This window comes from Quercus robur, chromosome 3, assembly GCF_932294415.1.
Source record: "Quercus robur chromosome 3, dhQueRobu3.1, whole genome shotgun sequence".
Taxonomy (NCBI): Eukaryota; Viridiplantae; Streptophyta; class Magnoliopsida; order Fagales; family Fagaceae; genus Quercus; species Quercus robur.
Window position 1 is genome coordinate 31,959,434 of NC_065536.1, and position 12,248 is coordinate 31,971,681.

The 12,248-nt window shown below is 37.7% G+C and overlaps 1 protein-coding gene across 1 annotated transcript; it reads right to left on the bottom strand.

The window, feature by feature from the left end:
- Positions 1-708: 708 nt before the first annotated feature.
- On the bottom strand, positions 709-1,320 carry LOC126719528 (RING-H2 finger protein ATL57-like). The gene has a single exon (XM_050422068.1). The coding sequence runs from the start codon at positions 1,318-1,320 to the stop codon at positions 709-711; it is 612 nt and encodes a 203-aa protein (XP_050278025.1).
- Positions 1,321-12,248: the final 10,928 nt, after the last annotated feature.

Consider the following 12,248-nt stretch of genomic DNA (forward strand, 5'->3'; position numbering starts at 1 on the left):
CCACATAGCTCTCCTTGGCTATCTTTTCAAAGGCGGTAACACTTTGCTCTCTCTTCTTTGCCTATTTCCCAAACGAAAATTTATCTTTTCTTTCTTGAATTAGGAATACGTTACTTCTTTAACAAGATTTAGATTTTTCTTCCATATCAAGGAATAGTATTTCCTTCCAAACCAAAGAAAATCAAATTAATTTTTTCTTTTTCAACTATAATACCTAATTGACTCTCCAAGTCACAATTGAAATTTGAAGCAATTTTTCAAAAAAAAAAAAAAGTTTTTTTTTGGGGGGGGGGGGGGGCGGAGGAAGCAGAAACATAATTGTGTTCTATTTGAGATGGAGAGCAAAACAATATATATATATATATATATATATATATATATGATGGAAAAGTATGTTCTAATGGGTTTATAACACACACCCTCACCAACAATATTTATAAAAATTTACCAAAAAAAAAACACTAGAACATGGTGAATAACAAGTTACTTTTGATTCTTCTGCGTACACCTTGGTATCTTACATCGGTAGTGTAAAATTAAAGCACAAACTAGATGTGAAAATAGCGTAAAATAAAAAACGATTAGTAATGACTGTATACTGTCTATATACAGGTAGTATAAGCGTAAGCTTACACTAATCAGAAACTCGACCTTCTTTAATTTACAACATAACTCGAATTACCAAGCTCGAACAACTCCTGTTCCTCCTCACACTCCCTCGTGTATCTCTATACACACGTCATGACTCCGCAACTTCGATCTTCTTCTTTGATCATCCGATCGAGTGCTCACACCCCCACGGCAAACCGGGCAGGTCACCTGCACCGAAAGCCACTTCTCGAGGCAGTTCGGATGAAACACATGCTTACAGAACGGAATCGCCTTCACGTCCTCGTTCTCCTCAAACTCGCTCAGACAAATGGCGCAATCGACCTGGTACTTAGCGTCGTCTCCATGATAAGAGTAGACGGGCAGAGCAAGAATGATTGCGGGGTCGAGTCCATGATTTCTTTGAACCGACCGCTGAGGCTGAGAAGAAGAATTATTATTATTATTATTTCTTGGCCATAGGTGTCGTCGGTGGTCTCGGCCCTGAGTCTGAGTGGTCTCAGAATTATCGTCTGAGTCGTCGCTGGGCTTGAACCAGGTGCAAATGTACCTGATGAGAATCCCAATTATTATTATGAGGGCTATAAAAGCGAATTCTGCAAGTGGATTGTTGTTGTTGTTGTTGTCGTGGCAGGTAGTGATAGGTTGTGGCAATGAGGGTGGAGCTGCCCATGATGAGGTCATGGCTTTGAAAAACGAGGTGATCATCATCGTTGTAGAGTAGTATTGGGTTGTTGAAGTGGAGTCGAAGGCTTTGTTTGTAGAGAGGGAGAGAGAGAGTATTGTGGGCGAGTACTTTGGGGGTGATGCCTTTATTTATATAGGCCTGGTTTGGATTCGATAAGGTGAGGTCAAAATCGAGTAGGAGAAGGTGTCGTGGCAAGTAAGATAGGTTCTCTTTGGTGGGCCCAACACAGTCAATGAACCTAATTTCAGTAGTGGGCCAGTTTGAGGATTTAATTGGGCCATTTTATTTTATTTTTGGTAGAAAAATTATTACAATCGGATTTTGATAACGTTACAACCTTGTTTCAGGATTTTTTTTTTTTTTTTTTTTTTTTTTTTTTAATTACAATTGGGTTTTGATAACATAATTGAACAATTTTTTAAACTTGGAGTTAAAAAAAAAAAAAAAAAAACCTGGACTCGACCAAAACCCTTTTTAAAGTGATTTTTTTTCTACATATTATATTGAGAAGGAACAACACAGTATATTAGTTCTTAATAGTTTCATCATTTAATATTTATGGTGATGATATATTGTATTTTAAAAAAAAATTTATGGTCAATGACATTTAGGTTTTTTTTTTTATTTTTTTTTTTTTTATGGAAATGGTGAAATACGGATTGTGTAAATATGAATTTATATTTTTTTTTTGAATTTTTTTATTTGTTATTGATGACACACGAAAATCAGTAAGCTAAAATGTTTCGGACTACGGTGATGGCTTTAAGACCTGAAAGGAAAGAAAAGATTGTTAAAGGTGACCGATGTAACCCCGCCAAGGACCCTCCGATGGTTAAGTCAGTTTTCTCTCTAGAATACAAAGATGAGAAACTGTGAATAATAGAACTTACATTTGTTGAATGAGACTTGATCATTTTATAGGGAGTTAGAAGTGAGTCTACTTGTTCGGATCCACTATCATCATGGGAGATGTGTGGAGTTAATGGAGAGAATTTCGGAGAACCCTCCCCACGTTCCAGAATGACAGATTGTGGTTTGATTGTGTAAAGTTTGTAGAGAATTCCTCTGAAATTTACTACGTGTCGTATGGTCGTCCATACCCTTGTGGTCTATGGACGGTCATCCTTGGTTATCCATAACCTTGTGAGGCATGGACAACCAACCTGATTTGGACGATTGTAATATCTTATGGAGGGATCTTGTTCATGTTTGGGGTACTTCTATTGGGCTTCTTCTCTTGTCAAACCCTATGGACATGTGCTTGCCATGGACGACCATCATGAAAGCTCTTTACTCTAGACGAGCTTTGAGGACGTAAACATTGAGGACGATGCTTCTACCCTTCAGCCAGTGAAGGACGTCTCAAAGTCTGGGGACACTACCCTTAGTGGTTTATCAAAGTAGAAATCTATTTTCATCTTTATTTGTTTTCTTTCTTTTTTCTTTCTTGGGGGTCCGTTGTTTTGGACCATTTAAATTTCCTAAAGTACATTTCCTCGTCCATGTTTACAGACGGGGTTCTCATACAATTGCCTTTTTAGGCCTGTTACTTTAAAGGGTTTTTGGACGGTGGTCGTCTATCCTTAGTTTTAGCTATAGATGCATTTTCAACCATGTTTGAACGTTCGTTTTTGTAGCCAATTTCAATATCCAAGTATTTGAACTATCATGGAATGACTAAGTATTTTCCTCATCCTTATTTTGAACTTTTTGGAATTTTTAATTAGCTATGCTTTTCCTTTCATCCATAGTTTGGATTACTCTGTGGTATTTTGCATGCATGTCTTTCTTCGTCCTTTGTTATTGGACGAGTGTACTAGGAGGTGTATGTGATAATAGCTTAATTTTGCACATTTATATCATTATTAGAAAGCATTATTATACTTATTTTGAGTTAATTCATGCATTTTATAGTTGATTTTGGAATAATACTGAATAATTAATTTTGTGCTTAATTGAATTTTAATGCGTGAATTTGTCTTTTGTAGGATAATGAAATTAAATAAGTGGATTTGTGCAAAAAAAAAAATAATGGACTTTAATTTTACAAGGGCCATGATGAAGTCAAAGAAGGCCAACCCAATTAAATTCAAGTCCAATTGGAGCAAGGAATCAACGGAAATTTGCACCTAATCCAAGTCCAATTTGGATTAGGATTCCAGCTTGCAAACCAGTTAGTATTTGGAGCATAACTTTCTACTTAGATGTCCAATCGAGATGATTCAAGTTGGGCTGGAAATCTATCTTAAAGGGCTATAACCTTTTATTTGAAAAAAAGTCCTAATTCTGAAGTTAAATGGGCCACAAACGTCGGTTAAGTGAAGCCCAAAAACCTAGGATTTCCTCCAAACAGGAATTCAACTTGTAATAGGATTCCTTGACCTATTTAAAGGCAACATTCAGAGGGGAGCTGCTATAGAACATAATTTAGGTCTTCTTAAAGTTTCTTTATAGTTTTTAGAGTTTTATTTGTGTTATGGCTTGCTAGAAACCTTGCTAAGGCAAGGGGTGAAACCCAACCGTTTATTGGTATATTCTTAACAATTATTTATTGGTTTTAATGCTTATGTTTTTATGTTTTTTATTGTTTTACTCATCTAGAAAAGTGTTTAGTTCTGTATAATCCTTTGATTTATCGTAGACTCCAAGCACGTTAAATGCTTAGTATTCCCTGCGAACTAATTCACTAGTTTTGTTTTGCCTAAAATCAATCAATTGCATGAAACTACCTTAGACAATTAATTCTTGAGTTTTTATTGTTAAATCATCTGACTAAAATCATCATTCGTATGAATTTTAGTTGATTTATAAAATAAATATTGTTAAGACTACTAATAGATGTGTTGTGTGTGGGTCCCTAAACCTTACTTAATATATTATTATTTTCACTCAATTCAAATTACTTTCACTAAACTGTTAAAAATCTCTTCAATTAAACTTTATTATTTTAGTTTTATTCTCTTGTGGTTTGCTAATCAATTCTTTTTTCCCTGTGGATTCGACCTCAGACTTATTGAGTTATTACTTCGCAATAATCCTGCACTTGGGAGCATTATTTAAGTCACAGCAGTATGTTCCTTCCCTTTGTATTTATATTGTTACCTTAAGGTTTTATGACAATTTGCCTTTTCCTCATCTAAGGATGGCTCATGATGATACATCTTTGCGTCCAGAGATTTTAGACGTCTTTAAGTTTCTATGGACGTTAATTTCACAAAATCATCAACACTTAAGTTAGAAAATTAAAATTGCTTTATATACAATAGAGAACTTTGTACATAACATCATCCATAGACAATAGGGAGTTTTGCACATAATATTGTCCATAGACAATAGAGAACTTAGTACATAACATCATCCATAGACATCATTCATGCTAGTAACTAGTTCTTTTTTAGGGAAGTCAAATTGCTTTATATACAAAAGGACTTTGTTCATGATATCATCCATAAACATAGCACATGCTAGTAGCTAGTGCTTTATAGGGAATTCAAATGCTATAAAATATAAAATACTGCTAGAAAACATAAGTACTAAAAGATAACATAAACAAACTACTCGTGATCACTAGTAATCTTTAGTTTTGTCCATGCTGACCTTCCTGACGAGTCCTCTTTACTAGTAGTACTTCCTTAAGTGCTTCAGATTCCACAAGTGCTCCAGCCTTCGACCATCCAAGGCTTCTAGGTCCCAACTTTCCATGAATGAGGTCCTTAGTAGTCAGGGACACCCTTTTCAGGATGAGATCCTAGAAGTTAAATTGCCTTGGTTTTACCAATGCATCATGGTTCTTAGTCATCAGGTTCTTGTAACGTGCCACCCTTTATTTTGTGTCCATCCTTACCTCGTTAATGAGATTGAGGCTTAGACAGAGTTGTTTCTCATTTTCCTCCTCCTTATAATGGGCCACCCTGTAGCTAGTCAGACCAACCTCCGCGGGTACCACTGCATCACTTCCATATGCTAGCTTAAAAGGAGTCTCTCTAGTAGGAGTCCTTACTATCGTCCTGTATGCCCAAAGGACACTAGGTAATTCGTCTGGCCATATCCCTTTTGCCCCCTCAAACCAAGTCTTGATGATTTTCAGCAAGGATCGGTTTGCAACTTTTGCTTGTTCATTAGCTTATGGGTGGGAGAGTGAAGAATAGTGATTCTTGATTCCTAACTGCTCACAGAACTCTCTGAAGGGTGTTGTCAAATTGGCGTCCATTGTCTGAGATGAGCACCCTAGGGATTCCAAAACAATAGATAATGTTCTTCCAAACAAAGCTTCTAATGTTCTATTTAGTGATTTTTGCCAAGGGCTCTACTTCTACCCATTTGGTAAAATAATCAATCCCTACCACTAAGAACTTCATTTGCCTTATCCTCACGGGAAAGGGACTAAGGATGTCAAGTCCCCACTGGGCAAAGGGCCAAAGGGCCACCATTGGAGTGAAGTACTTTGATGGTCGCCTTGGTATGTTGCTGTAGCACTGACACTTGTCACACGCTTTAACATAAGCTTTGGTATCTACTTGCATAGACGGCTTGTAATATCCTACACAAACCATCTTATGGACGAGGGACTTAGCCTCTGAATGGTTTCCATAGGCCCCTTTATGGACGTCTCTTTGGACGTAGTGTGACTCGTCTGTAGTCAAACACTTCAGATAGAACTGAGAGAAACCTCTCTTGTATAGCACCTCGTCCATGAGGACAAACTTTGCTGCTCTTACTCTCAGCTTTCTTGCTTCTTCTCTATCTTCGAGGAGAATTCCATATTTAAGATAAAACATGATGGGAGTAGTCCAATTGGCTACTCCGTCTATCTGATTCACTTTTAGAACATCTATACTTGGGATGTACTGGAATTTAATTTGATCATCCACTATCTCGTCTGAAGATATCGTCTTGGCTAAGACGTCGGCTTTCGTATTTTCCTCCCTTAGTATTTGTTGGAACTAGGCTGTTGTGAAGCCTTCAATGCACTGTTTAACTTTGCCCAAGTACTTCTTCATTCATTCTTCATTCATACTCTGCTTTATTGTTGGTCGTCTGGAATTGTAGACAGACGGCATACTCTAGACGATCCCCTTCCAGTGACTGTAGTACTATTCCAACTCCACCTGCATGCTGTGTAGACGAACCATTTATATGGACGACCCACTGCTTTATCCCCTGGTCTCCACTCTGCTGCTCACAGGTAGGAGTAAATTTGGTAATGAAGTCTGCAAAGGCTTGGGCTTTTATTGCTTCTCTTGGTCGATATCGCACATCTAGTGGCTTCCAACTTATTCATAACCTTTTTTAGCGGGTGATCTGTTAGGACGTTGATAACATGAGCTTGGAAATAAGGTCTGAGCTTTCTTACTACTGTTACCAATGAAAAGGCTAACTTTTCCATTGGTGGATATCGTCCTTCAGCTCCTTTTAAAACTTTACTAGTGTAATAGACGAGCTTTTGCACATTTCCTTCTTTTCTAATTAAGGCCAAACTTACTGCATGAGGGGACACCGCTAGGTAAAGGTATAACTCTTCACCTGGTTTTGATGGGCTCGACAACATAGTTGAGGTGAGATAAGTCTTCAAGTCTTCAAACGCTTGTTGACAGTCGTCCGTCCATTCAAATGCTTTTCCTTAACACTTTGAAAAATGGTATACACTTGTTAGTGACTTTTGAGATGAACCTATTAAAGGTAGCTACTCATCCAGTGAGGCTTCAGACATCCTTGACATTTTTTAGGGGTTCTATGTTCAAAATTGCTTGGATTTTATCAGGATTTGCTTCAATTCCTCTCTACAAAACCACAAAACCAAGGAATTTCCTTGATGCAACTCCAAAAGCACATTTACTTGGATTCAGCTTCATCTTATATCGTTTAAGTGTGTCGAAAGTTTCCTGGAGGTCGTCCAGATGTTGCATCTCCTTTGCACTTTTGACTAGCATATCATCCATGTACACTTCTACATTTCACCCAATTTGTGGACGAAACATGTGGTTAACTAGTCTTTGATAGGTAGCTCCTGCATTTTTTAGACCAAACGACATTACTTTGTAACAAGATAAATCTTGGTTTGTGATAAATGATATTTTCTCTTGGTTTACCTCGTCCATCTTAATGGTTGTACTCTGAGAATGCGTTCATGAAACTTAGCAATTTATGTCCAGCTGTTGAGTCCACCATCTGGTCAATGTGTGGAAAATGATAACTATCTTTGGGGCATGCCTTGTTTAAGTTTGTGAAGTCCATGCACATTCTCCATTTGCCATTAGCTTTTTTACCATTATTACATTAGCTAGCCAATCAGGGTTGTGGATTTCGCAGATAAACTCTGTGGTTACCAACTTTTGGACTTCTTCTTTAATGGCATTGTCTCGTTTTGGGGTAAACACTTTCTTTTTTTGACAGACAGGCTTATGAGATAGGGATACATTCAGACGATAAGTAATCATGCTTCGGTCAATCTCAGGCATATCTTCGTGACTCCAAGTAAAAACATCCATGCTCTTCTTGAGGAATTGGACAAGATCCTTCTTTGTCTTCTCTTCCATGCTTGTCCCAATTCTGGTGAACTTCTCGGGGTTGGACTCGTCCAATGGTACATCTTCCAATACTTCGATTGATTTTACCACTGTTCGTCTCTCTTCAATGTTCATCGTTTGTATCTGCTCATCCATTGCCAACATTGCTAAGTAACACTCTCTAGCAACTAGTAGGTCTCTTTGTACTTCCCCAATGCCATACTCCGTTGGGAATTTGACAAACAAGTGGTAGGTGGACGTTGCGGCTCTCCAACTGTTTAAAGTTGGTCGTCCGATGATGGCATTATACGAGGACAAACAGTCCACAACAAGGAAGTTCACTTCCTTATTGATTTGTCGTGGGTAAAAGCCGACCACAGTTGGCAAGGAGATAGTAACCACTGGTAGAACCTCCATTCCTCCGAATCCAATTAAAGGCACACTCATTGGACGAAGTAACTTCTTGTTAATTCTCATTTGCTAGAAGGCTAGATAGTAAAGGATGTCTGTTGTACTCCCATTGTCTATTAACACCCTTCTAGTTGTATAATTTGCAATCACCAAAGTGATGACGATTGCATCATCATGAGGATGGTGTAGTCATCTTGCATTTTCGTCTGTGAAAATAATGGCAAACTCATCTTCTCAAACAGTCTTTGGTGGTCGTCCAGATAATTGAACATTCTGGACTACCTGCAAGAAGGTCTTCTTGGCTTTGGACGAGCTTCTAGTTGATGTGCCCCCTATAATGACCCTTATTTCTCCAAGAGGTTGATGCGCTGGTTCTTCTGCTTTGCCCTTCATTAGCTGCCTTTCGTCTTTGTGGTCTCGTCCAAGGAAATTTTTCAACTTTCCCTGATTAATGAGAACTTCAATTTGCTACTTCAAGCCGTAACACTCGTCCATATCATGTCCATGGTCTTGGTGGAAACGATAGTACTTGCTTTTGTTCCGCTTGCTAGGCCTTTCATCTTCTCAAGCCATTTTAATGATGGGTCATCTTTAATCTGTATCAGTACTGGATCAAATGGGGTATTCAGGGGAATGTAGTTGGAGTATCATATTGAGGATGATCCTACCTTCTTGCCATCTCGATCCCTTTTTTCCCTTGTCTTGGCCTTCTTTGGACGAGGGCATTGCTTTGGATGGTGTACATAACCATTTTCCACTCATTCAACCTTCTTCTTTTTCTTAGCAATAATTGCGCCTTCTACGTTCATGAAACTTTTGGTTGAATGTAACAACTCAACCATCGTCTGCGACTCCCAATCGTAAAATTTATGGATGATCAAATCTAAATTGACTCCATTGTAGAAGGCTGCCAAGAGGATTTTGTCATTCATCTCGTCCACCAATAGGGCTTCCTTGTTAAAACGGCTAATGAAAGTATGCAGAATCTCATTTTCTATGTTCAGCAAACTAGACGAGGAATACTTATGCCTTTGGCCCCCGACAAAGTTGTTGACAAACAACTTGCTTATCTCCTGAAACGAAGTTATAGTGTTTGGTGGTAGCTTACCAAATCATACTCTGGCTAGGCCTTTCAACGTGGTTGGAAAGGCTTTGCACATGATTTCATCTAGAACACCTTGGAGGTGCATGGTCGTCTTGAACATGGCAATGTGATCGCAAGGGTCCCATGTTCCATCATATGAGTCCAAGGTAGGCATTTTGGATTTGGAGGGTAGGGGTGATTGGTGATGGACGCGTTGAAAGGAGAGTCAGTCTTATGGACAAGGTCATCCACGTGACTTGCCCTTCTCATGGATTCCTTCATCTCCTCCATGGCTCTTTTCATTTGATCCATCTTTCTCTCCAAGTGGGGTACTCTATAAGTAACAGTACCTCTAGAATGATCTCCTCCCTCAATGTCGTTTTCAGCCCCTTAATTATCTAAATTTTACTTGTGCTCCTCGCCACAGCGTTGTTGTCAGTGTCTGTTAACTTCTCTAGTTAATTCTTGGTTTTATTGCGTCAAGTCTACCATTGCAATAGCCATGGACTACAACTGTTGCTTGACGGTTAGTGGTGGTGCTGGTGCATAGTTTGGGTGACTTGAGGTGTTTCCACTCTCCTAGTGCTCTGGACTAGTGGCCATTGACCTAGTCCGAACTATGCAGCCTTTTTGTCTTGGAAAGCTAGGTGGTTTGCACTTGGGAACTTTGCTTACCACCTTATCTCCCCATATACAGAGCCAACTGATGATGCATGAAAATCAGTAGGCTAGAATGCTTCAAACTACGGTGATGGCTTTAGGACCTGAAAGGAAAGAAAAGATTGTTAAGGGCGACCGGTGTAACCCGACCAAGGAAGGACCTTCCGACGATTAAGTCAGTTTTCTCTCTAAAACACAAAGATAAGAAATTGTGAATAATAGATCTTACCTTTGTTGAATAAGATTTGATCCTTTTATAGAGAGTTAAAAGTGGGTCTACTTGTTCGGATCCACTATCATCATGGGAGATGTGTGGAGTTAATGGAGAAAATGGAGAGAATTTTGGGGAACTCTCCCCACGTTTTGGAATGATAGATCATGGTTTGATTGTGTAAAGCTTGTAGAGAATTCTTCTGAAATTTACTAAGTGTTGTGTGGTCATCCATACCCTTTTGGTCTATGGACAATCATCCTTGGTTGTCCATAACCTTGTGAGGCATGGACAACCAACCTGATTTAGACGATTGTAATATCTTATGGAGGGATCTTGTTCATGTATGGGGTACTTATATTGGGCTTCTTCTCTTGTCAAACCCTATAGATGTTGATAGGCCAAAAACAAATTGACCCTTTGTGATAAATTAACCAATTAATTTAGCCAAGTGAATTAATTAAGTTAATTAACATGCAAACGCGTGGTAGCACAAACAAATCACCAATAAACTAATTATGTAGCAGAAAATAAATGACACGGTGATTTGTTTACGAATGGGGAAAACTTAACGGCAAAAATCCCACCGGGTGATTTTCAGGTCACCACTCTCGAAATTCCACTATTATCACAACAAGCGGTTACAAGTAAAAGAATCCTAGTACTTTATACCAACCTAAAGTTGAACCCTTACCCCAATACCTAATTAGACTTGTTCTATAGTGACAATTTCCTTTTTTGATACGCGGCTTCCAAGTATGTGACTAACCAATGCGCAGATTCCAATACACGACTTCAATCACCAACTAAAGAAGGTTGTTGGCTGCAAAGTTCTTCAGTTCATCCCAATGATGAAAATCAAGAAGATGCTTGGTCACAAAACCCTATGGTGCACATACACAGCAACTTCTTCACAAGAATGATGAATTAGGGCAAAACTTTGTCTCTGGTTACAAATTGCTTGAACAAACTTTGCTCAACACTTGTGTAACTTGTGTACACTTTGACGGCCCTTAAAATAATCCTTTTATATGTCTAGGGTTAGAAGAAAAGAAGACTCAAACACATAATCACGGATTAGAGTCAAAACAGAACTGGAATTATGTTTTTCATAAAGCTCAACAGATAGCTGTTTGTCGAGGTGCTGTTGAGCAACTATCGAGCCACAAGGCTGGAACAGCTTCTTAAGCTTGATGGATAACTAGCTATCGAGTTTTAATGAACAGCATTTCTTCAGCTTGAATCTTAGACAGACTTGCATGTCTTCAACACTTGATCTTGAAACACAGTTTCTTGAAGTATTAAACATATTCTAGATCTACCTAAATACAAGTAAAATGCGTTTTGTCAAAGGATAAGTCAATTACATAAAATAGTGACATATATTCCTAACAAGTGAATCACATATGTCCTAATAGATGTGTGCTTGCCATGGACGACCATCATGGACAAACTAAACTTGGTTTTGGACCTTATCAGTTATCTTATTTGTATTTAAAGGAAGACAAAGACAATATAATCAATATTTATTATCATTACCATTAATATTATTTTTATTATTAATATTTTTTTACATGTGAAATGATATAAATCAACTTAATTTGTAATCTGATTAAACTTGCCAGATCATCAGGTCTCTCTTAAGACAAAGTTTAGCTACAAAATTGGTTATAATCTTAGGCTACAACCTTAGTAAAATTAACATTGCTACATATTTTGAAAATCTAATCGTTGAATTGCATATTCTTTATACTCTTAATACACATGTCAAATTTTGTGTTAATCAAATATTATTTATTAAATGATCTATATGGTTATATTTTATGCATAATTTTAAACTACAAAACTTGTAATCTAAACAATTTATTGATGATATAGCTATTAATCTTTTATTTTTTTTTTTATAAATTTTGTAATCATAAAAGATATAAAAAGAAGATAGAATCCAATAGTAGATTGTCAAAATTTAATTGACCTCCAATAAAAAGATATTGAGCAAGATGGTAACTTAAGTTACATCTCTCTCCTACTACAAATAAGTCGGAGGATATAAAGGTCATTTAAACAGCAAAAACATTC